The sequence below is a fragment of the Saccostrea cucullata genome, unplaced genomic scaffold (genome assembly GCF_032062105.1).
Source record: "Saccostrea cucullata isolate Sc308-1 unplaced genomic scaffold, CSIRO_AGI_Scuc_v1 ctg253, whole genome shotgun sequence".
In the NCBI taxonomy this organism is placed as follows: Eukaryota; Metazoa; Mollusca; class Bivalvia; order Ostreida; family Ostreidae; genus Saccostrea; species Saccostrea cuccullata.
In genome coordinates, this window is record NW_026930548.1 from 36138 (window position 1) to 63203 (window position 27066).

At 33.1% G+C, this 27066-nt stretch overlaps 3 protein-coding genes across 3 annotated transcripts; 2 read left to right on the forward strand and 1 right to left on the reverse strand.

Annotated features, from left to right (window-relative positions):
• The first annotated feature begins 569 nt into the window (after positions 1–569).
• Positions 570–9000, forward strand: LOC134228993 (nose resistant to fluoxetine protein 6-like). The gene is made up of 14 exons (XM_062710702.1): positions 570–947; positions 2186–2370; positions 2552–2618; positions 2706–2811; positions 3044–3213; positions 3496–3760; positions 4003–4101; positions 4349–4511; positions 4617–4696; positions 4796–4918; positions 5284–5407; positions 8107–8299; positions 8468–8610; positions 8849–9000. The coding sequence occupies exons 1-14, from the start codon at positions 611–613 to the stop codon at positions 8969–8971; spliced, it is 2178 nt and encodes a 725-aa protein (XP_062566686.1). The 5' UTR covers positions 570–610; the 3' UTR covers positions 8972–9000.
• Positions 9001–11735: 2735 nt separating this feature from the next.
• Positions 11736–17057, forward strand: LOC134228994 (nose resistant to fluoxetine protein 6-like). The gene is made up of 15 exons (XM_062710703.1): positions 11736–12110; positions 12201–12379; positions 12490–12556; positions 12638–12743; positions 12932–13128; positions 13340–13507; positions 13677–13770; positions 13866–13964; positions 14597–14759; positions 15030–15109; positions 15233–15355; positions 15559–15682; positions 15999–16191; positions 16300–16442; positions 16608–17057. Exons 1-15 carry the CDS (start codon positions 11759–11761, stop codon positions 16728–16730), a joined length of 2211 nt encoding a protein of 736 aa, XP_062566687.1. The 5' UTR covers positions 11736–11758; the 3' UTR covers positions 16731–17057.
• A 2408-nt stretch (positions 17058–19465) lies between these two features.
• On the reverse strand, positions 19466–22515 carry LOC134228996 (heat shock 70 kDa protein 12A-like). Its single transcript, XM_062710704.1, has 5 exons — positions 22219–22515; positions 21739–21986; positions 21428–21643; positions 20851–21010; positions 19466–20765 (listed from the first exon to the last, which is right to left on the reverse strand). The coding sequence occupies exons 1-5, from the start codon at positions 22466–22468 to the stop codon at positions 19687–19689; spliced, it is 1953 nt and encodes a 650-aa protein (XP_062566688.1). The 5' UTR covers positions 22469–22515; the 3' UTR covers positions 19466–19686.
• Positions 22516–27066: the final 4551 nt, after the last annotated feature.

Sequence of the window (27066 nt, forward strand, 5' to 3'; positions counted from 1 at the left end):
TTTTGAGCGTCACAGTAGTTGAATTCCCACCTTCTTCTGTCGTGCGTCTGAGAATTTTTCTTTGTTTTTATATTTTTTTTATGTTTGCCCTTATTCCAAAAAAAATTAGTCAACTAATGAGATGAAAATACTCAAAAACAAAAGGTTTGTATTGCAATTATCACCACAATTTAAAAAGTGTACGAGTTATGTTTCATTACCTTATATCATGTATTATTTCTCTTTCTTAAAAATCAAAAGCCCTAAAAATGATTTCTTGAGCAACTTTATAAAGCAAAAAGGTTCAATTTATAGATACAGGTGAATGAAATTTTTAAACATTTGAAAACATGTTTGCGGAAGACTTGGTGAAATATTTTTAATTTCCTCGTCGAGTTAATATTAAGTTTGTTTGTATTTCGCAAGTGATGGTTAATCATATCCAGATTGACCCTCGCTCTATCAGCATATACACTGCTGGAAATGTAAATAAAACGATCATTCACAAAAGTATTGTCACGTGGAGATTACAAATTAAACTGTCCCCAATATTGACTACAAAATTTACTTAAATACCCTTGAGGTTTCCCCTAGTACTTCAGATTTCTTGTAAATTTTTGATATTAGAGAAATGATACGGTCAGTTGATTTAGTTTTGACCACGATAATTGTGCAGTCCCTGGCTTTCGGCGATTTTCCTTCCTATGAAGATAGGTTGACATTCAAGGTATATCCATATGGACTCAAAAACAAAAATGTTACAAAAGCTCTTTCTGAGCTAAAATTTCTAGTTAACAGCGCACTTGATGCCGAATTTCTAAAGAACATGGCGGAATCTGGTGACAGAGACTTGTTTGGATTAAGCTCGGGTCTATCGGCCGAAAATTACACTGTATCAGAAACCTGCCGTAGCCAGCTGAATCATACTATAAATGGATTAATAAACAGCGAATTCTGGGCTCTCAAAAGTAAGTTAACCTGTAAAGGCATGTGGAAATACTGATTTCTATAGTCATTTTTATCCACATTCAACTGTCAGGCTTAAAATTTTCATCCGCATTTCAGTTAATGCATTTTTGTCCCCCGCTTGAAAAGTGGGGGATATTAATTTGGGTTTGTCCGTCCGTCTGTCCGTCCGTCCGTCTTTCTGTCTGTCTGTAACGCTTTCGTTTCCACGCGATATCTCGAGAACCCTTTGAGCGTTTGCAATGAAATTTAGCATAGCAACTCCCTATGGTCTAAAGAAGACCCCTATTGATTTTGAGGTCAAAAGGTCAAAGGTCAAGGTCATAAATTCGCATATTCTGTCTGTTATAACACTTTCGTTTCCACACGATATCTCTAGAACCATTTGAGCTATTGCAATGAAACTTTACATAACAACTCCCTGTGGCCTAACAAAGACCCCTATTGATTTTGAGGTCAAAAGGTCAAAGTTCAAGATCGTAAATTTATACATTCTGTCTGTGTGTAACACTATCATTTCCGGGCGATATTTCAAGAAGATTTTGAGCTTATGCAACGTAATTTTATACCAAAACTCCTTAGGACCTCTCTCACCCCTCTCAAAGTGCCCCGCCCCGTTTGTTTTATTAGTATTTATAGTATTACATGTCGTTATTTTTAGCACAGGGGCATGAGGAGAGTTATTGCGTATAAAACAGGTTCTCGGCGGACTTTATGTTCTTAATACATCTATTAGAACTGTTTAATAAAGGCTAAATAAATCAAACACCATGGATTGTGTAAAATTTTGAGAATACCGAACATAAATATATACATGTATGTGACTTTAGTTCTGCATTTACTTCAATTTATGTAAAGTGAGTCCGTGGTCTGGTGGTATGTCTCTCGCTTCACATGTGAGATGTCCCGGGATCGAAACTCAGTCGATCCTTTTTTTTTTTAAATACTTTTCTTTTTTTTTTACTAAATGATAGTATTCAGCATGTGAAATGAAAAATTTATGAGGTTATAAAATCATCATTACAGTGTGATAAATATTCCATATAAAAAGAATCTTCTATACACATAATAAAGAATAAGCAATCAAATCTTTATATGCATATTGACATACACGTATTTTATTTGCTTCAGTATACATGTATACATTTAATAATTCTACAAATTCAGTCAGGGGGATCCGACTTTTTCCCTAAGCGGGGGACACGAATTCTCTGAATTAGCTTGTGTTTTGTTCTTCCAGTGTTGGACGCTTCAGCCAAAATAGACTCGGGTATATTGGAAGGAAATACAATATGGCTTGGATCTTATGACGAATGTTTACAAATAGACGAGACTCTGCCAGGCATGCCTCCTTCCAATAGTGGCATGGAAACACATTTCTGTGCCGTCCAAATACCAATAAAAATCGCATATATTCCTTTAACTGTAAGTTTTTCTTCTTGATGTCATAGAAAAGACATGAACATGTGTCTCTCACTTGCAGATCTCGAATGTTTTTCACTTATTGTGAGTTAATGATTATAGTAAGTTTATAAGTAACCGAGATCACATTGGAAAATAATCAAATGTTTGATTGAATTATTAGATGTTCGGTACTATTTTACAGGTGTATGTTGCTGTATGTATTCCTAAACAATGTTCACCTGAAGATCTGACATATCTCGCTAATGAATGTAAGTTTTGAAAGTGCTTTTTTTTTTTTAAAGAAATCATATTTTATCTTGCATGAAAATTTCAAAAATATATCTTTCTACTTACAGTAATCTCGATGATAGAAAAACTTCTTCCCATTAAAAATCCGATCCGCATCACCAATGCCTTTTGTAAAGCAGTACCTGAAATTGATACAAGGGCCGTTGTTGCAATGTAAGTTAATGTTCTTCAAAGTATATCATATAAAAATCTATCTAACTAGTACTTTAGGTATTAGAGTTTGTATTGCAACTGCGTTGATCATAATTGCATCAAAAACTATTTGAAAGAAACTTTTCTCAGTTGTAAGCTGTATTAAGTACAATTATCAATGAACAAACTTTCCTTACTGGTAATAGTTTTTTTTTTTGGTTGGATCTTCATTCGTTATATAATTTACTTCCAGAGTCATTCTAGGAATATTTGCTGCGCTGTTAGTGGTTAGCACACTGTATGACATTATTTTCATTCAATGGCCCATCAAAAGAGACCAAACTTTACAGGAGCATGCATCAACTAACGAAGAAAAAACACCACTTCTGCACGAGAAAGAGAACTCGGCTCCAAAAAATGAATGTACGAATCTTTTTTTATATTTTGATTCAAGTTATTATGGATTGCGTTTTTCTGTTGTTGTTTTAAATAAAAAATTGTAAATAAAAAGCCAGATGTTTTTCAAGTTTAATGTAAAATACCATTGTACATTGAACATCTTACATGTATATCGTAGGGTGGGGAGTTCAGTACAATTGAAGTTGAATAGATTATTCGTATATTTTATATGAAGATGTAGAGATACTTATTGTAACAAAATCGTGACAACAACTATAGAAACTGTATCTTTTGTTTATATTTTAGCTATCCTAGAAAAACTTCTTCTGTCCTTTTCGTTATATTCCAACGGGAAGAAGATCTTACAAGTCAATAAATCTGCTGGGACATTAACTGCGTTGAACGGTATTCGTTTCCTCAGCATTTCCTGGGTTGTACTTGGACATTCGTTTGCGTTCACAATCACCAACTTTAGGAACTACTACACAGCTGCACCGAAATTCATGAAACGTTGGTCCTTTCAGGCTGTCCTCAACGCTTTAGTGTCTGTAGATTCTTTCTTTGCTCTAAGGTAATTTTTATTTTCCGTCTGTGCTTTTGGGGAGAAGATTCGTCTTTTTTTTATACATTTATTTTCTTAAAGGAATCATCCTGTTGATTGCACCGGTATATGTTCCGAACGTCTCATTTAGACCAAGTTTAAACCATATTGATAATTCACAAATTACAAAATAATTCAGAGACATTTTGCAATACTCAGTACATGCTTCAAAATAAAAGAGAATCATTAATTTCTTTTTCATCATTTTTTAGTGGTTTGTTAGTAGCTTACCTAACTCTCAGAGAAATGAAGAAAGGAAAAGGACTCCTCAGAATCAACTGGTTCATGTTTTACTTTCACAGATTCTGGAGGTAGTGCACTGAAGTGTTATCTAGTCATTAAGAAAAAAATATTTTAGTTCAATTTCTTTTGACATAAATGTCGAATTCTAAAATTATTTCAAGAGATTTTCAGGGTCCTCATTTCTCTTTTATAATTATAACGTCAAAGTTTGCATTAATTTTAACATTTAGATAAAAAAAATTAAATGTACATGTATTCAAATGTATGCTTGTAACATTAAGTAGAAAATCACATTGTTACCTGTAATCTTTTTAGGCTGACCCCTGTGTACATGATTATGATAATGATCAGTGCCTGTCTTAGCCGATACTTCGGTGATGGGCCTTTGTGGCCAGAGCAGGGATTCGAAAAGGATTACTGTGAAAATACATGGTGGAAAAACCTTCTCTACATCAATAATTTGTTTAACACTGATCTGGTACGGTTAAACTTCTTGGTTTAAAATATCTGATGTGTACATGTACATATAGTGATACAGACCCTAGGAAGTATATGCAATTAAAACCTCTGTTTTCATTGGCAGTGCTTTGGTGTGTCTTGGTATTTAGCCAATGATATGCAGTTTTATATCCTGAGTCCACTGATGTTAATTCCATTGTATTTGTAAGTTGTATTAGTTTTAATTTATGCTTGATATTTAACTCTAACTTGATATTTAAGATTCATATTTCAAAGAAACAATGTAATATTCGCGTATTCCAGCTATTACCCGCTAGGGATAGGTGTTTGTTTTGTTTGGTTGTTGGGGTCTACAATCACACCAGGCGTGGTCTCCAGTGTTTTGGATCTCCCGCCATCATCTGTAGGCGGAGGTGGATCTCCCGAGTAAGTAAAGAACTATTGCATGGCCTCTGTTTTAACTTGTATGCAAAATATATTCTTAAGGAGGCTAGGGGTCAACAGTAAACCATCAGATATTACAATTTTTTTTAGATATGACATCTTTAGCTATAAACCATCATTTGGCAAAGAAAAAAATTCATACATTTTTTAGATTTAAAATTTCATCATTTATGTATATCTTTATTTGGAACTCTTTCTCTAAAAGGAGATCAATAAAGTAAAAAAAAATGACCACAACCCCCAGCCCTCTTAAAATTGTCAACATCATTTAAAATACAATACATTGTTCATTTACAACGCTTATGCAATTTTCGAAGATGATTCTTTAATTATATCTCTTTACACAGGGGGAGAGCAGATTACATGGTTGATTACTACATAAGACCGTACTGTCGAATGGGACCTTATATTGTCGGAATAATTGTCGGGTCAATATTGTATAAAACAGATTGTAAAGTTAAAATCAACAAGGTAAGTATGCCATTTGTAAATTGAACGTTTCATGAATTTTGAAAGTGTATGAGAGAGAGAGAGAGAGATTTGGATGAGATGATCCATTTTGCAAACCTGCTACCGTATATACTCGCCTATAAGTCGGTTTTTTGGGAGTTAATCTCTGGTCTAAAACTCTTTGTTCGACTTATAGGCGAGCTATTAAAAGTATGGTTTTATATGAGGTCAGTCCATCTGATATGCAAGCTTTTTAAACAGGTCGGAGAGAATACTCGAAATCGGGTATTATCCGTGAAATCGCGTATAATACTCGATATTAGGGTATCGTTGAATCCGCGAAATCGGGTATTCCGTGCAACTTTCTATAAAAACTAAAGAATAAAGCAACGGCGCATTATGCCAGTAACTGTTACTTGTACTTCAGTATCTTGTGGATTTATTTTTATTAACCTAATTCAGACGGTTGTCAAATAATTTTAATATCACACGACAAACACCGCTGGGGTTACAAAGAAGACACGATGGCGTTTTTATTTTTCAATATAATTTCTAAAAACAAATAACTGCACTTCATTTGTCTTTATTTCCCAATAAAGTATTCCATTAACTTAATTTTCTAATTTGTGCACTATTCACAAAACGTGAAATTTTAAAGAAATTAAACGACTAACGCCGTGTTATGTATTTTTACTGAAAAATGTATGGCGTCCCTTTCTTGTAAAATATAAATTATTCCTAACAGTTAGAGAGTACAGTATAAGCGAGTCATAATTGTATATCTCTGCCATAATAGAATACCAACGTTATTATAAAGAAGAAAATAAAATAATTTAAATAAATACCCACAGGAAAACAGTTTGAAAATAGCTAAATGAAGGTGAGTATCTTTTTTATGTCAATTTAGCATGAAATTTTTATTCAAAGACACCGTAAATTTTTTGGTTGCATTTTAATCGATACAAGATTTGCTATTTTACCTTTATTGTATGCATTTGTGTGAAAATTGAGAGCGAGAAGTCATATGAACAGGATTTTCTGGGGGTTTTTTTTGGGGGGGGGGGTTATAAATAAAAGTCAAATGTGTACATCTTTTCATGAGCTTATAATACAGTTTGAATTTCTCAATATAGATCGAGGTACGATCATATTGAAATATGAATTACATAGTCAAGTTTTCACATTTCTAATAGTTTTTACGTTTATGAACATGTTAATGAACAAACTGAAATAATGGAGTGTTCAATTGCCTTGGAAACTCTTGTCTTACTTTTTGGGAATATGATTCCTCATCGGACATTAAAATTTCATAAAAATCGTAGCCACTTCCTTTCTTTATTATACTATTTGATAGACAGGGTAAATTTCACCTCTTTACCTTCTATCTTTTTTATATCGCTATCTTATACCTCATTATAATATGCTAACACAACGCACTATCTGATTGGTTCTAGACAATATGTCACAGTTTTCTTTTAGTTATTTTATCTATGGTATGTATTACTCATGTCAATAACTTTTCCAAATACTCATCTATAATGAAAAAATGTGTTTAAAAAATAAAAATGAATTCTAGTTACTTGTAGTCTCATATTGTGTTAGAAAAAAAAACAGATTGCTTTTTGTTTACCTACAATGTATATGATTTTTATTTGATGAATAAATCTTCCCTACGATTAAAAATATATGACCGAGTTTAACCGACCGTGACATTCAAAGAGAGGTCTTTGGACCCATGTAGAACACAGTCGAGGTTGTTTCAGAGGTGGTCAAGAAAGCCCCCCCCCCCCCTTTGAAGTCGCCAAGAAATGGTAAAATGTTGATGACTTAGCGAAATTAAACGATCAACAGTTGTGTTCTCTCATAAGCTGTATTCCTGAAACTACCACTGTCTCTGCTAAAATGGTGAAGACATATTCTGCAAATATGTTTGAATGATAAATAAAAAAGAAACGATTTTCAAAAAAAGAGAAAAAGGGTTCTTTTAGCCGAAATTTGAGACATTTTTATCACTACATTATTTATACATTCATAAATAAATTTGATTTCATGCACAAGATGAATGTGTAGGTAATTAATGACGCATAATTAGATACGATAGACAATCCCTTGTTTATACATGGCATCATATCTGGTGTGTGAAATGTGTTTCCGTATAATTTCATTTATTTACAAATTGTTCATGTTTGTCGTGTTGATGTGGAATTATTATAAATTTCCGAATTCTGATACTTTACAATTCTGTTGTGTTGGAAATGAACATTAGAAAGATGCATATACTTTCAACATAAGGAAAAATATAAAGCAAATCGAGCGCCTTTTCGTGTGCAGATCATGAAATGTAATGAGCTCCACGGGTATTTGTTGTCCCGAGCGCATTAATCTTGTCGCCCAAATTCTTACTTGGCAAGTGATACCTTTAGAAAACATGTGTATCTAGATGAAAGTTAACTCGGCAACATGCGCCATCCCATTGTTTAAGTTTTATTAGGTGATTACACCTCCTATACCCGATTTCGCGGATTCAACGATACCCTAATATCGAGTATTATACGCGATTTCACGGATAATACCCGATTTCGAGTATTCTCTCCGACCTGTTAAATACAGCCGACTTATAGGCGGACCGACTTATAGGCGAGTATATACGGTAAATATTTCTTGCAAACTTTTCTGTCAATATTTATATATTTTTTTTATAGTTCCTTCTTTTGTTTCAGTATTTGAACCTATTGTTGTGGTTCATCTTTGCAACACTTGCTATCTTAGTTCTCTATGGACTCCGTGATGCTTTTGTCTATCCGGAGGATGCCCTCAGTCGTGACGTGTCGGCTCTATACAACGCTACTCACAAAATCGTCTGGGGAGCATGCGTGTGTTGGGTCATATTTGCATGTGCTACCGGAAATGGAGGTGGGGTGTTTTGTCAATCAGTTTAACTTATACATCTTCAAGGCGTATTTTTTTATATTCCAATATAAACCTATATTAGGTCATTACAAAATAAATAAACATATTAAATACTATATTCAATAAACAAAATTAAGCCTCATTTAGAATTATAATATGTGTGAATGATAGGTTTTGTCAACACTTTGCTGTCGTGGTCGGCGTTTGTTCCGCTAGCCCGCCTCTCCTACTGTATATACCTCACTCATCCTTTCATTATGTACACCTACTCCGGATCTCAACGAACTCAGCTGTATCTAGACGACTTTAACATTGTAAGTATTATTTCAAAATACATCTTTGAAACCTCTATGTATCTGTTATTATCGAAATTGACAAGGTTCATTTTTACAACAAGACTTTTTAAAAATGCAGAAACAAATGTAGCTAAGGATTATGAATTTCTTTGTACAGTGTCTAACTGATGCATTTGTAGCATGTGTATGTCATTGAAATACTGGTATACATGTCTAATTGATATGAATTTTATGGGATTTTCTCTTTAATTCACAGATAAATATTTTTCTCGGCCATCTCGTCTTGTCAACGTTGACTGCCTTCGTAGCCTCGTTATCATTTGAGGCACCGATGATGGGTTTAGAGAAAGTTATCCTGAAAAGACAGCGAGCACATTAACCAGAAGAATTTGTAGTATTTTTTATACAGAACAGACACTTTAAATACTATGTGTTTCTTTTTTATTCATTGTTATTTTTACAATTTGTTTTTATTTCATCGTTATTGTTAATAAATATATTTTAAACGAGTCTTAATGCGTTGTCTTCTTTGAGAATTATGTCCTACATCAATTTCTGTGCATTGTTTGTCACACTTAGTTTAAGTTTACAGGCACATGACTTTCCCCAATATTATTTTACCTATTGAAAGTGTCTATGGAATGGTTGCCCCCCCCCCCCCACTTCTTACCACAGTATGATGATATCAAGGAAATGTAGTATTGTACGCAAAAAATTAGAATTGAAAGGAAGTTGGTCTTGAAAGAAAGTTAGCCACTGCCATTTTCCTTTGTCATGTATAAGTTTAAACATTTCCCGCAAAACTTTTTAACTTTTTTTTTAAGTCTAAGGCTTGAATTTATTTTCATGTTTTTAGTTTTGTACCAAATCGCGAGTTCTGGCCATTTTTTAACAGTTATTAAAAGAATCTTTACACACATTTAAAGGTCTTTTCACAATGAAGAGACTTGGATAGTATGAAAGCCCTAGAACCCCGTCAAAAGTTAGAGACAAAGTGAAAGTGACAAAGTGAAAGTTTGGTAATTTTTTGTAAAATTGGCTCTAACTCCAAGGCCAAGACGTCAAATTTGGTGGTATCTGAAGAAAGGTCTTTAACAAGGAATACACCTGTGAAATATGAAAGCCATAACCTCACCCACTCAAATTTTATTTGCAAGGTTAGAGTTTTTGAGAAGAAACAGGCAACAGATAAAAAGACAGAAAAACGAACGGACAAGGCAAAAACTACGTGTATATACCCCGAATCTTTGATTATGGGACAAGGCAAAAAATTGAAATGGGACTTCTATATATCACATGTATCTCACTTTTGTTCAGCTGCCAACTTTTTTTCTGCCTTTTGACCTTGACTTTGGAGTTTGGTCTACTTTTTGAATACTTGTTCAAAACTTTTGGACGTTTGTCTGTTAATCTTTCTGTCTTTCAGCAAAAACTTTAACCCTGCCTTTAACTTCTGATTGGTTAAATCCAAAGTCTTAATATTTAAAATTTTATATTTCTTGTGACAAGACTTTTTTGGGATCTGGATGTATTAGATCCCCTGACCTTGAACTTGATGTTTGATGAACTTTTGTTAAAAAAAAAATCAAATTTTATACCTGGACTTTAATTTTGTTCAATCATTGCTAGGGCTTTCATCTTCACAACTGTATTCATTGTGACAGACCTTTTCTTGTGTATTGAGTATATGCTTTCCTTAGAGTTTGACTCACTTAAAAAGATTTTAACCTTGACTAACTTTTGAACAATTAGTGTTAATGCTTTCAATTTTCCTTTGTATATTTCTTGTGACAAGACTTTCCTTTTGATACCAGCAATTTACATTTTTGTGCCTGGTCATGGGTTTTTACGAAGTTTTACTTTTTTGAAAAATAAACTTTAGTCTTGGCCATAGCAATTGATCATTTGATGCTAGGGCTTTCATATTTCACATTCATATTTCTTCTGTTGAGTCCTTTTCTTGGGTATCAATTTTTTCGACCCTTTGACCTTGACTTTGGATTTGGTTCACTTTTACCTTAGCCATTCGATTTTGGGTGATTCTTTTGGGTTTTCATATTTCACAGGTAGTATTTTTTTGACAAACAACTTTTTTGATCTCTTGAACTTTACCTTTTAGTTTAACTTGCATTTAAGAAATGTACATGTAGCCTTTGCCAAGGCTGCCATCTTGATTTAAATGTAGCAACTGTCCACCTTGGTCTTTATTTTTCACACCAGGGAAATATGTATGCTTATTTTCTCCCTCAAAATTAGACCTATTAACCTTTCAGGAAAAACATCACGATTAAATAAAGTATCATTATTACAAATTCAGGAAAAGCTTTAGTGTAAGATATTTAATTGCAATACTTCATAAGCATTTCTATAATATGAATATAATAAAAATGTTTAAATGCATTGTATGATTCATTTCACAATAATAAGGACAAGTTTGATGACGTCTAGACATTTCCTACACCGGACCGATAAAAATGAGTTACACGACATGGGGGAGTAACGATGATAATTTTTTATACTTAAAAAAAACCCATTGAATTTATGATTGATTTATAATTTAGTCAGCGATGTTTTACTGTATTGTAATTTGCCGATAAAAATATAAAATCTTTATTTAATAGTGTAAAGACATTAATAATACTTGCTCTGTAAAGGAATAGTGATTCCAATAAATTATTTGTCAAAAAACGTATAAAACTTAATACTGTGTTTAAAAGTGTGATAAATTAATTTAATTGGTTTTCCAGAGATGGAAACTTGCAACTTTTCAAGACTTTCGTGTAATTTAGGCTCATAATTATGGTTTGATAAAATGAGCATCGGAATTTCTAAAGAACAGTAAGTCTATTTTTGTTGAATACTTTAAAACAATTGCCACTAAAATACAAGTACATATGATACAGTATAGCTCATCTATACAAATTTCGAAACGGCTTATATAAGTTCAAAACTTATCTTCATAACTGGCCATTAAGTGAATGATATCATTTTGCCCTATTAATCACAACACATAGGTATGATATAGTACACAGAAATAGCCATAAGTTTTATTTCACAACACGGGTAGGATAGTAAGATAACACAGTTCACCAGTTATATATTGAACATCAAACTCTGAAACCAGTCTATGTGCACTAACCTTATACATAACAATCGACATCTCAATATGAAAGCAGTGGGTTTAAGTGTTGTTTTTATCGCCTTTTGTTCGATTTGTGGAGCGGATGTTCCTTTCCCATCTTATGAAGAACTTGTATCGTTTGACTTGAGAAAATTAAACCCAAAACCACAGAGAAACAACACATACAAATTATTAGAGCTGAAGTCGGTGATCAATCAAGTACATGATGTCACTTTCCTGAAATCGTTGGTAGATTCTAACGATGGCTTTTTAAGATCATCCACAGAAGATGGGCCTAACCTTTTAGCCGACAACTACACGGTGTCTGAAGGATGTCGAGAGAGCTGGAATCAGACAATGACGGCGTTGACCATAAATGAGTTTTGGGCTTTAAAAAGTAAGTATATTTTTTGGTATTCATTGATGCTGCTTTGTTCTTAGTTATATATATATAATCACCATTCAATTCAATTTTGTATGTCTTCAGTGATTGATGCTTCCGCCAAAATTGAACCTGGGATCTTAGATGGTCATTCAAAGTGGCTTGGGTCTTATGACGAATGTTTTAATTTGGAAGCCCCCGTGAAGCACTTTTACTTCGAACCCGTTGAGACACAGTTCTGTTTTGCCCAAATTCCAGCTAAACTGCAATATATTCCTTTGGAGGTAAGTCAGAGAAGAATAGAACATATTAACAAATATAAAAGAAGATAATGATAAATATTATTCCTTATCATGGAAATATATGATTACTATTTTCTAAATTTTACTTAAAGATAGATATGGGGTTATGTGTACCTAAAGCTTGTTCACCGAGGGATATAATGAAACTTTACAACGACCGTATGTATTCAGCCAATTGATCAATTTATCTTTTTTAACATATATAAGGGAATTATAAATGGGGATTTCTGTACATTTTAGTATTTGCTACAATTGAGAGGTTCCGACCTACTGCCAATCCAATACGTGTTAAACGTGTATATTGCCCCGAGAAACCAGAAATTGACACAAGAGCCATCGTTGCTATGTGAGTAAAATTTGTTCAGTAAGCAATAATAAAATAAAATGACATGATCTGACTAATTCATTAACTGTTTAATATCAAGAATTAATAGTTTATCATTAAGTGATCCAATATTTTGGATCGGAAATATAAAAGTAATTATTCATAGAATTATATTTTGATATTTGAATAAATCCAATGTGCATTTTTAGAGTAATTCTCGGAATATTTGCCGCCCTAATATTATCAAGCACTGCATATGATGTCATCGTCAAGCATTGGTTGCGTCAGCCCGAAGTGAATTCTTCGAAACCTGCGTTATTAGAACAATCTGCAGAGACCGCCTTACATAACGAGAAAAGTCCTTTGTTGATGCAGGATAGGGCAAATATTAAACAAAAAGAGGACTGTGAGTAAAATATACCTTGTCAAGTTTTACCAAAATAACTAAACAGAAAGGTAGATAATGATAAACTTGAATATAGCTTACTGATAAAAAAAACGATAAAAAAACCCAAAAAGTACTAGCACGGATCAAAAGATAAATTCTTAAATTTTACCCTATATTTTATATGTGGTATAAATTTCTTTTATCTTTTTTCATATTCATATCGTTACAGCAACTTTAGAGAAACTGATACTTTCGTTTTCGGCTTTTTCCAATGGGAAGAAGATTCTTCAAGTAAATCAGTCCGCGGGAACGCTGACAGCCTTGAATGGGATAAGATTCCTCAGTATCTCCTGGGTTGTTCTGGGACACACCTATGCATTTAGCATGAATGACGCAAGTATGTGGGTTAAAAGCACCTTCATCAATATTAAAAAAAAAATCACTAATATGAATTTAAAAGTACTATTATTTGTCATATTTCAAAAAAGTTTATCATATTCTATAATTTTACTTTTAACATGCACCGTTTGTATAGTAAAAACCTTGTTGATTAAATTCTAATTCAGGTAACACAAGTTCTGCATATCAAGAGATCAAACGCTGGACCTTTCAAGCTGTCTCTAACGCCTTAGTTTCCGTGGATTCTTTCTTTGCTTTAAGGTTATTGTTGTAAATTTTTAATTTTCAATATTTAATTTCAGTCATAATTTATTGTTATATGATATTAAACTTTTTGTAATTATTTGACCATATAGCGGACTGCTTTTATCATACCTAACACTGAAGGCTATGAAGAATGGGCATGGAAGGCTAAGAATCAACTGGTTTATGTTTTATTTCCATAGATTTTGGAGGTATATTTAATCATATTCAATATTCCATTGTTAAAAGTTGTGAAGAGATATGTTTCATTTGTTACTATGAATGTATATTTATATATATTAATTAAGTAAAAACAAGTATGAAAAGAAAACGAGAGAACAAAAAAAAAAAAAAATCGAGAAATTTTATGGTAACTTCTCTTTTTATATCCCTATGATAAAGTTTTATTTTGTAATTGAGACGGAAAGAAATATGAAAAAATTCAGTTGAAAAATTATACTTTATTTCTAATTTTCAGAATAAATCAGAATAAGACAACGTTTCTATTAATAAATTCTTGCAAATATTGTTGTTTGGTCATAGGTTTTACCTGATTAAACTTATTGTTGGTTTGAACATATTTTATTGTTTTTGATGTTATAACAAAAGGATTGGACACAAGTTCTTAAAAACTTAGAACGTCCTCTCCTTAACCTATTGTTCAATTTTTTAACCAGTTCAAGCTGTCCAATTGTATATCAAGTTTTTCAAAGTTTTATATTAATTTTTGAAAGCTAAGTTATACAGAGACAATAAATAATTAAAAGGTGTGTTTCTCAAGATAAATGAAACAAAATTAATGATGCTTTTATAAGTGGAATATAACAGTTTAAATTGTTTGTAGATTAACACCTGTGTACATGATAATGATAATGATCAGTGCCTGTCTAAGTCGTTATTTTGGAGACGGACCTTTGTGGCCAAAGAATGGGTTCGAGCCAGATTTCTGTAAAGACACGTGGTGGAGAAACCTTCTTTATATCAATAACCTGTTTAATAAAAAACAGGTAATCTAAGATAATATACAAGTAATATATTAAATTATGTTGAATTTTGGGAAACACAAGCAATGGGCATTTACTTTCACATTTAGTTTAAAAAGAATTTATTTACCGGTACATTCCATTATTGTCACGTTTAAACAGATTGTGAGATTTTCAAATGTAGCATCATGATATAAAGATACATGTACTAATAGTACTTTGTTTTTCATCAAAACAGTGTATTATTTATATTTTACCATTCAAAACTTCATTGTGCATAATTACAATTTTTAGTGCTTTGGAGTTTCTTGGTACCTTGCCAACGATATGCAGTTTTTCGTAATAACTCCGCTGATGCTAATTCCATTATATTTGTAAGTCCAATTCATCCTTTGGAAATCGTTATGAAATTCATGTAATTAAAATGATATAGAGATCTACTGAAGATATTTTTTTTAAGATTTATGTCATATCATTCTATTCATTCTTTCCTGTAGCCATTATCCATTAGGAATTGGCGTTTGCTTTGTCTGGCTATTGGGTTCTGCAATTGCGCCAGGGGTCGTCTCCAACGTCTTGGATCTCCCTCCCTCTAGTTTTGGTGGAGGCGGATCACCAGAGTGAGTGCAATTTACTATTTGATAAAATCGAGCACGACCAATATCTTTCTTCTCGCCCCATAGAAGAACAGAAGGTTTCTTTTATTTGATAAAATAAATTGTTTGTTTTTTTCGTTTGTTGTTTAACGTCCCTCTATGTTTAATGCTTTAAACTTCCTTTACACAGTTTTATTTTTTTGTTTTCACTATTTAATTGTATTTAGGGGTAGAGGAGACTACTTTAACAACTATTACATCAGACCTCACTGTCGGATAGGACCTTACATTGTCGGAATTATTGTGGGATCTCTTCTGTATAAAACAGACTGTAAAGTAAAAATCAACAAGGTAATAAAGATTATATTTTGCTCCACTGGTTTGGAGACTAACGTGTAATTTCAAAACAATGGAGTATTTTTCGTAGAAACATTTCAATATACCCTTGATAAAATGTTATATCTCTGAATCTTCATGTTCTTTATAGAGTTTGTATTGTAAAGTATATTTTTATCAGATTTGATAGATGTACTTCTTTAGCAAATGAAAGAAATTATAACTTCCATCTAAAGCAACACAGTTTCTAAATGGTGTCAAGAACAGCGGGAAGAAATATTGTCTTTTCTGTTGAAATAAGGGTGTAATATATTCATATTTTTGGCAACAGTTTCTGAACCTACTGCTGTGGCTTATCTTTGCAACACTGGCCATTCTTGTCCTATATGGACTCCGTAACCCCATCAACTATCCAGAGGATGCCCTTAATCGGGACGTCTCGGCTCTCTACAACGCCACCCACAAAATCGTCTGGGGAGCATGCGTGTGTTGGGTCATATTTGCTTGTGCTACCGGAAATGGTGGTATGTTTTTCTTGAAAGTGTCAAAAGCTTTAAGATGTAAACAAAACACATACATGTTCTTTGTCAAGACCATATTTCACAATCTTGTTGATGTATCATTTATTTTAGGATTCATTAATACTCTTCTTTCTTGGTCTCCATTCGTCCCTCTCGCTCGACTCTCCTATTGTATATACCTAACTCACGCCATGGTTATATGGACTTTCTTAGGGATGCAACGCACTAACATATACATTGACGACATAAATACGGTGAGAATCTCAAAATGTGGTAGTACAATTATAATAAAAAGGTTTCTTGAATATTATAATCCTAATTTTTAACATGCTTTAAGACAACTATGATAAATATATTTTTTCCCTATTTCCCTATTCCTATGAGAAAAGAAACCAATATATTTTACTCTTTTTTTTTAGATTTATCTCTTCCTTGGTCATTTGGTTCTTTCCTGTATGACGGCATTTGTGGCATCGGTTTCATTTGAAGCTCCGATGATGGGATTAGAAAAAATACTTCTCAAACGGCCAAGTCATAAGTGATCATACTTAGATATAGAACACACGAGGAACTTAAATATCTCTGTTGTTAGGTTATATACAGTAGTTTTGTTATTTTTATGCACATTTGAGTATATTTTGTTCTTCAACATAAATTGGTTTATTCCACTTAGTTCAATGTTATTAATTTTATTTTTGAAAAAAAAATGGGAGAAGAGCTTGCATATGCATACGGCTCCGTGCACTTTTTCAACTCGCATGGTTTTTCACACAATTCAACGTCACATTGCTATAATGCGAAATTGGGTAACGAGGTTACAACATATATTCTAAAATTGTGATTTATAACGAATTTATTTTTATATCACTAACTTAAAACACAATTCACACATAATCATCAGTAAAATTTTGATATGTTCTTGGCTGATAGATTTTGACAGTTCCCAAATGGTGTTTCATGATTTCCCTTCAAATGCTGCCGTCTTTGTGTCCTTTCTTTTGAAAGCAGTCTTTTGCGTTGCCTACACAAAAATAGTGCAGCTTATGTAACTTCTGTATTTTTTATACATTAACATGACTCTGAAGCGCAAGATGATGAGTATTTCTCATCTGTTTGACTGCTTTACATGTTAAAAAGCCGGCACTTTTAGGGTTACTTTCTGAAATCTAAGCTTTATAAAGAAAGATGCGCCCCACCGCAAAATTTCAAAGTTTCAGACCGTAAATGTAAAAGAATGATTTTTTTCAATAGTAACAATTTACTATTTTATAAGATAAACAGTGCTTTATTATTCTATTTTTCATGATTTCTATATGCAACATTGTCATTTTTTAGCACTATCTTTCGACAAAAACCAAGAGAAGAATGGAAAATGTGCAAAGTACTTAGAAAAATTTATTTTCTCTTCTTTGAGAAGTCATTTTGAAAATTTCAACTAAATAGTATCAAAGAAAGCTCGATTAATTTAATTTTTAAATACCTATGGTATTACAGATGTAACATAAAACCATTTATTGATAATGTCTCATTTAAAACATGGGCTTTGAAACTGTTAGATAACGTTTTTAAAAAATATGTACTTGCCATGAATATTTAATACATATTAGGGTTATGTCTCGTACTGAAGTTCGAAAACGTTCAGTTTTAATGCATGAAGAATGTGATGTCAATTTGTGCGAAAAAAACCACGCGAGGTTTTAAAAAGTAAACGGAGTTATATGTGTGAAGTTATTTATATGAAAGTTATACATGTATCGAGATCGATCGAGAGAAAGAGAGAGAGGCATAATATAATAAATTACAAGGTGAAAATTATAGTCAATAATTTTGTTTTCAATATGAGCTGAAAGTAAAGTTTTAAAAAAATACATTAAATGTGAAATATATGGAGATAACGAACGGTATTCAAGCTCAATAGTCCATTTGTATTTAACGAAAGGATATCTCTTTTTGTACTTGTTGCAAAGCAAAAATTTTAATGTGCTTCGCAAAATGAAGTTTCGTGTAAAATTGAAGATTTGTTACAAATAGTTTTTAAACATAATTTTATACAAGATAATACTGGCTTAGAAGCATCTGCATGAATCATATCAAACAACCGTGGGCTATAATTCAAGGTCGTAAACTAGGACCCAGAGGTACATGTACTAGTATCACCTTCTACACAGTATTTATCGATCTTTGCACACCACTCTTTGTTTATTGAAGGAAACAAATGATAAAAATAAATTGTAAACTATAATTAAGCGAGGGAGAAAATTTCTCAGAAAACGAGAACAAATCTAAAACAAAAATTCGCCGTTAGGCCAGGTCTTCTCAAGTGTTAAACTATGCTTATTTATTAAGTAAGTGTGGGTCCAGAGCCTTGGATTGACGTAACTATCTTAAAGAGAAATTGACTAACTGAAAAGATTGATAACTCTTAATGGGTTAAATGACAATATTTTGTTTAATTCAAGTTGGAATACACTATATATGTATATCAGTGAAATTTTACGCCAGAAGTGAGACTGAATTTGCTTGCATTTTCAATTTTTAATTAAACATAAGATTTCTTTTTGAAAATCAACGGAATTTAAACAAGATGTTTAACGAGGAAACCGAGGGAGGATAAACATAAACCTTCAGTTTAGATTTATGGAAAAAGGTACCTGATCCTGAAACTATATGTTTCAGTTTAACTAAGTTTTTGAATTGTAAGGGGTACTTTTCACCAATCATTTTACACAGATGACAGAGACTTTTTGCAACATCGGAAAATAACCCTTTGCGGTTCTTGTAATCAAATCATAAGCAAATATAAAAATCAAAATAATACATGCTATCTAATCCGTCTACAATCTTCCCATCTTCCCCTGACTTCCAATAACGTACCGATATCTTTCAAAACTACTATAATAGCATTATGACGCATAGCAAAATACCATGTTATAAATAAAAAAAGTTTGTGCTTAAAAGAGCTACTTCCGAAGTTGTTTTGATCCTTCGATACACATGAAATATGTGAAGAAAACGAACAGTATTTGAGCTCAAAAGTCCATTAAAATAGGAGAGGAGCAAACACGGACCTCAAAAACATCAGAAGTGGGTTCAACTGCCATGGAGGAGTGAGCATCCCCTGCCGACCGGTCACACCCGCCGTGTGCTGTATTACAGCCATTACGTTTATCATAAAGCTTTGTTGTTAAATAGTCATTGACGTATTTTTCTAGTAAAATACATACAATAAATAAAACTTCAGTTAAAAGGAAACAATTCAATCATTTGCTCCATTTTATTTGCTGATAGATACTAGTATTCTCACAGATCAGAAAACACCAGGTGCATGACACTGTCCTATAGTGCAATACAAATATTGGCGATGAACAGCAAGGCCATTTTGAAATTCAAATTTAATTCTATTGATTTTTCAACATAAAGTTGCTCTTACGTCTTTCAGTACACTAAACCAAATTGTAGTTGCTTAGGAAAAGAAACCAAATCCAGTTTTGTTGCTTTTTACGAGAGGAAGTCTAGATAAATCATGTTGACTTCCCCATTCTCTTTGTTAACAAATCTTCCAAAGATTTCAGTTCCTGCTATTTCCATTTCTACAAATCCAGAAAACCTCTCGGGCCACATTCCTCCTGGGGGTTCCATGACTATCTCCCCATGCTTTTTACAGTTGGAATCAGTTACATACAGAGGGTGAGGGTCATTACTGGTGTAAATTTCGGTAATTTTCGGCTTTTTCCGCATCTCCTGGCGAATTTCACTTTCGTATGAATTGTGAATGGGATACCGAAATGTTTCTCCAATTTTTGTTTTCTGATCAACCGAGAAAAATACTTGAAACAGGTTTTTACAGTAATATTTTCCGTCAACCAACACCTTATTTTCTTCTCTGTGAATTCCATCAATGAAGGGTCTTGCAATTCGTATTCCATAAGTACACTTGCAAATTCTTGAGCAAATGCACTCTGGGTTTTGTCCAAAGAGAACAGCACCTTTTAATACAGCCATACTCGGTTCTTTTGGAGTTATAATCATCATGTTGGGGAACGCTTCCCGAATAGCATCGCGAACAAGGGGTGATTCAGTAAATCCTCCAACCATCAGAATTGTAGCAATATGGCGACCGGAGTTTTCCTCGAATATTTCCTTCATATGTTTGACAATACTGTCAATGGTTTTCTTGAAGAATTCTCTGAAAATATTGGGGTCTATCAGAATTTTGTCACCTTTCACAATTACTTTACCGTTGTATTTTGTCTCGCGAATCACCTCCTCTAATTCAAACCCAGTTTTTAGTTTTAACTTCATCCGAAGTTCCGCCGGAATCTTGAATGGAATTTCATCAGTTGTTTCCTTTGAAACCTTTCGTTTCTTTATTTCAAAAGATCGAACCATCTCCAAATACTCCGACGGATTCTCTGTCCAGCACTCATTTACAACATCCTCGCCAAAAATTTTATTGAGAAACACGTTAAATTCTTCGTTCACCTTGCCACCTCCCCAAGCCCCACCGGTCGCCTTCCGGATGTGTTCAATATTTCCATCATTGACAACTTCCATGACTGAGATATCACAAGTACCACCTAAAACATGACAATTCAATGAAAACTGATTGTACAAAGAAAAAATGGAAAAAGATCAAATGTTCATGTGGTTTTTGCAGCTTACCTCCAAGATCTAGAACCATGAATTTTCTTCCCTTGTTAAATGACTGCAAGAGATCCCTCCCTCGTAAGCCAACTAGACTTTTCTTCGGAAGCATTCGACAATAAACTGCCGCTACCTCTGATTCAAAAGCTAAAGTGAGATTTTCACAGGGAATTCCAGCCTGCAACAAGCAAAAAACAAACTTTGATAAGTCCCTTCAAGATTTTTTTCACTTATATTGAAAGGCCACCATGCACTTATCGGTGGATGAATTCAAATAAATACAACTGATCGGCACTTAAGGCATGTGAGCATTAAGGGACCGTTTTCTTGTCAGCATCTTCTGCGACATGAGACTTCGCTTCATAGGATCATTCAAGTCCCGCAATGGAACCTGCGACGTAAGGATCAACTCCATACTCCGCGATTCTAGAGCAAACGCTATGACCACTGCGCTATGCGGGCGAGTTTAACTAATACCACACTTTTAAGGATTAGAAGTTAAAAAGTCAATACTTAAACATATGTTACTTTTAAAGAAATTTCTATGAATGTATTATCAATATTTGACCAAGACTAGAAAAACACTTTAGCATACCTCTACAGCCGCTTCTCTCATGAACTGTTTGGCAGCGTCCGTCCAAACTGCAGGAATTGTGATGATGAAGTGAACATCTTCAATGGTATACCCAGAATGCTTTGTCATTGACTTCAAAATCTCCATCTTCAGAAAGTTGATCGACAAAGCAAAAATTGTTTGGGCGGGCACCTGTTTTCCATCAATGTCTTCAAGCATCCTTTTTCTGGTGACATCCTTCCAAATAAGTATATTGCACACATTTACAAATAAAGTGTATCAGTGGGGTGTTACAAGAAATTTCGTCTGCTGAATTTTGTATCAAAACTTACCATATTTCCTTGTAGCTTCATTTTAAACTTTTGAAAGTAGTACCACTCCTTGTTTATCCCTTTTTGGGCTAATTCAGTATAACGTTGGTCTGCGTCGTAACCGAAGGCGTGGAATTTCTGATCAGGATTCAGTAGGATGGAGGTGGGAGCCTTTAAGGACATGCTTCCTGCTCCTTTAACAACCCAGTGGTTCGTCATAATCCGTAAAGGTTTGATTTCAAAGTCATTCTTCAAGGAATACGCAAAACCTGAAGAAAATTGTGAAGAAAAAATCCAGAAATTCGTGTGCAATATTACTATCAGAGGCATTTAGACGTTAGGAAGAAGCGCCCAATTCTGTTTACAGGTTCAAATTTTAACTGTAATTGCTTACACCATTTCGCAACCTGACTGTATGCATTGCTCGTTTCCAAATATTCAAGGATAAAAGGATACATAGGAGGAGACGAATTCCTAATTCCTAAAGAACAATATTCTCACCTGAGTAGGCAGTTCCAAAGTCAATAGCAGCCACTACCATTTTGTTTTTCTTGTGCTCATTGATGATCATCAGACTTGGGTCATTCTTGACAGGGGGTCTTTTGGACACCGCCCCTTTATCCCTGTCCGTTACTCGACCACTGTCCTTCTCAGCTTGGGACATGGGTTCCTTCTTTTTCTCTGTGACTGGTTCATCATCTTCATCTTCTTCGTACTGCTCTAACTCTTCGATTTTTTCCAAGCTCGACATTCTTTCCAAGGATACAAATTAAACAAGACCCTTCGGTAATTATGCAACCAAGTCAATGCAACTGGAAATTAAAAAAAACAGAATTAACTTAACATCGAGTAAATAACTTTAAAAATTTATTTCTTCCAAAAATTAAGATTAAGTTTTAAATTAAAAGTTTGTTTGTTTTAAAAAAGTAGTAATATCTTACCTATAAATCACATTTTACTGCATACTTATTAACAATTTAACAATCCCATCCATAATTTGAGATTAATATGCACCATTACATGCGTCAGAAATAATTAATGTTAAATCCTTATTAGAGGAACATGTTTTGGATGATCATCAATATTGGTCGGTAATGTACAGGGTAACACGAAAGTAATGCCATGATATCAAAATACTTATTTAAGTATAAGTAGGTACCTACAATAAGCCCAAATCATTGACGGTGTACGAAACATGGTTGAAATCCAATATTTATTGATTCTTGCATGAAAATTATCCTTGGAACAGTTTAAAGTGTTGAAGAAGGCATAACTTTTTTTATGAGTTGTATAAATGTTGGAAAAGATCTTTTGGAAAATCCTGTTCCTCAAATTGCCTCTGTCTATTGCTGAACCGATTTAAATGTAAAATTTTAAGAATCTTACGACAGATTAAGTTAAGGTTTCTTTTGGAATTAACGGGGACTCAATTTATACTAAGTATATTAACCCTGATTAACACAATCCCTTGCGAATAAGGACTGACAATTTAAATGTTTATCTAGTGGTTGGCCGAATATGCAATTGAGAATGCAGGTTCACCATATGTTAGCCTGTTATTGGTGTGATAGGAGACCCAAGTTATATTTAAACCCCTAATATCCTACATATCTAGTGTATGATGAAACGATATTATTTTATACGGTTATGTGAGCAATCAAAGCTTGTCTCGGCGATTAGTATGTGGGGGAAAATAAGGAACAAATAGTTTATAATTCAGTGGAATTTAGTGCAATAATCTGGTCATATATCCTTCTTAAAGTAGTCTATTATCGATTTATATTTTTTATGGTAGAAGGGGTGTGTACCAGATAGTCCTTTCTTTTTCCTTCTCCCATTTTCCTTTACTTTCCCTTGTGTAATGTCTATACCTTTCCTCCCCCATTTTCCCCACCTATCTCTTCTCCTTCATTCTACTCCCTTTTTCTCTCCCCATTATTTCTCTCGCCCACTTCCCTTTTACCCTGAAACATAAAGAGATGACTGTCACCTTTATATTTTCTTTTTTCTGTTAAATATAATTACTTTCATAAAATTGATGACATTGAAAACTCAGCAATATATACTACAGAGGAGAATGGGTGAACAAAGCGTGCAGAATTCCTATATAGCTTCAGATTTAATTTGTGAATTTGTATTTAGAGTAAACTCATTATTGAAATTTATTGAAATATGATAAACAAAACTTTTCTGGGGAATATTTTCTATGCAAACATTCTCTGCTACTAAAAGAGTGTACGCTATTTCACGGACAAATATTTTAATCTTTGCAAGATTTTTTTTCAGTTGAATAGATTTCGGATAAAATATCCTTTAATGTTAAATGAAGGCAAAGAAAATTTTGTCATAATTGAAATGTATATGTATTTTCAACACTATGATTGTCGAAATATTGGCATTTCGCTCGCCATGTTCGCCAATCTTCTTGAATGCAACTGACATTCAAAACTTCATCACCGTGAAAATAAAAGAACATTGGCCAACCTTTCTGCACTTTTGCTATTTCAAAATTTCGTACTAAAGTCTGACTAAAATTACGTATAAAACTATATAATCAGTTTTACGAGCATTTATAAATCTGCTGCTAGCAATAATTGTTTTGAAAACTCGTAAACAGTCCTATAACTACAGAGTATAATGTCAAGGATTAGCCCGAATGCGCTAAACAACTTCAAAAGTGAGCCTTATCTGTGATTGGCTGAGTCAACTGTGGGCAGTGTTCGAATATTCAGAACCCTGTGCAATCACACAGACAGAGTTTCCTTTCCCGGCAATAAAACAGTCGTAAAAATATCATAAAGCTCGCCACTTGTTAAATTTATGTAATCCTGTGATTTTGTTTTCCCTATGATTTCAATATTTTATTGACGATTACACTTAACTAATCATCCTATATCAATGTGGGTTTGGCAAATGAAAAAGCTTTTTCTCTACACCGTTACTGAATTATCAGAAATGAGCTGTTCTTTTTCCAAAATGGCTGTATGAATTATATGTAAAGTACAAGTTTTATAACATACAGATCCTTATGTATTACTAGCTCATAAAATCTAGTCGTAAAAATAAAACTGATCCGGTAGAAAAGACGCCAACACTGACACGTGTCAATTCCGCGTTAATAAGCGCATTGGTGAGCATCAAAAAAGCGCAGACTCTACTTGGAACATCCACGTGATCATTATGTTTCCGTTATTATGACTGCATCCTTTAGAAGTAAGCTTAACTTACATCATATTAATTGATATTTTCGTGGAGTTATGGTGGTTATGCCATTTGGCGTGGGAGAAAAAAGTCTCTCTTAGGGGGCTAAAAGCTGTTATCATTGTCAGAATAAAGCAACACGTTAATGTAGGATCTTCTAAAAATACATGAAATATTTCAACATTTTGTCCATGACTATAAATAGACATGGTTGAAAAACAATTTTGAACAAAATTAATGTTCTTTGAAACTAATGTGTTCAGTTTCAAGACCATTTCATTCTATTTGATACACATGAGCCTTGAATTATTTCAACGGTCGTAGTACCACGATTTACTATCTATGATTCCGATATTTTAATTTCAAAAGGTTTCTTTATATGGATAACTGTTTTAAGAGTTCTGACTTTTTTATATTTTGTATGCAAATGGTAATCTTAAGTATATCAATAAGTTTAAGTGGTTCCATTTCTAAGGATGAATTTTTGAATCATGGATCAGGGTTAATTTTTTCCCCCTATTTGACAGCAAAGACATCTGCTTTTTCAATAAGATTAATTTACCTTGTCACTGGTCATTCACAAAATTATTTGTTAAAAAAACGCTGATTGTACACAAGTGCTCCGATGTTGATTTCAATAAAATTGTAGAGTTTCTGACTATATATATTTATTTTTGAAATTAATCAGGTCTTCCAACAATCTTTAGGAAATACAGTGTTCAAACTGCGCCGCTATAAGCGGACATATTTTTTGCATTGATATGGAGCAGAATTATTTTTTTTTAAATCATGAGAAGAAAACACTTGTCATTGCAAGCCTGGTTTTTAGCACAAATTAAGTTCACATTCTTCTAGCAATAAAACTAAGCATTATCGAACTTAATTTCAAGACATTAGCCTAATATGTGTTACATATCTCATGGCAAAGGTACATTATATTCTTTAAAATCAGCTCAAGTTTTCAAAGTTGATATCTTAAAGTGGACTTATTGAATAAGTCGTATGTTACATCTGTATGATTCTATCATATGTATTTGCAAATTAAATTTATCGACCTTTGATATATTTATCTGAAATTTTCCAAGTAACTGACTTCTTAAAGATCAGTGTTTTCTTCTGAGTACTTTGCAAATTTACTCGTCTTGATTTTGTTGAAATGTGGCATAGAAAAATGACAATGTTGTCTAAAGAAATTAAGCCAAAAGATGGGATATCAACGTATGGCTTATCCCTTAAAATAGTAAATTGTTTACATAGAAAATTATTTTACATTAAGGGTCTTAAACTTTCAAACTTTGCGATGTGGAGTGTCTTTCATGATGCTAGATTTCAGAAAGTAATTCTTTAAAATGCTAGCTTTTTAACATGTAAAACAATCGAACAGATAAAAACTACTGTTATCATCTTGTGCTTTAGAGTCATGTTAATGCATAGAAAATACAGATGTTACACGAGCTGTACCATTTCTGTTTCTAGGCAAGGCAAAGAACTGCTAGCAAAACAGATACAAAGATGGCTGCATTTAACGAGAAACCATGAAAAACCACTTGAGAGCTATCACAATGCATCAACCAAGAGCTTATCAAAATCTTACCAATTAATTTGTATAAATCATGTCGTAAGTAAGTGAAATAAAATTAAAATTAAGTTAATTTTTTATAATATTTTGTTGCCTTGTTACACAAATTCGCAGTGTGACCTTAATTTATGCGAATAAGCATGTAAGTTTAAAAAGTGCGGGGAGCTGTAGATGCTTTATTATTCAATGAGGTATTGAAAATTATTTTCATCAGCAAAATTACTGATGCCTAAACTAAATGATTAAATTTTTAAATTAACATTCTTCTTAAACAAATAAACAGCTCAGCGCACTTTTTAAACTAACAAAGTTTTTCGCACAAATCAACGTCATATTGTTACAATGCCAAATTGTGTAACAAGGCAACATGATACATTTTAAAAAAGAATTATAACTTAATTTTAAATACATTTCATTAACTTAAAACATAAATTCACACATAATCATCGGTAGGATTTAGATATGCTCTCGGTTGATAGATTATGACAGTTCCCAAATGGTTTTCGTGGTTTCTCGACACATGCTGCCGTCTTTTATCTGTTCTTTAGAAAGCTGTCCTTTCCCTTGCC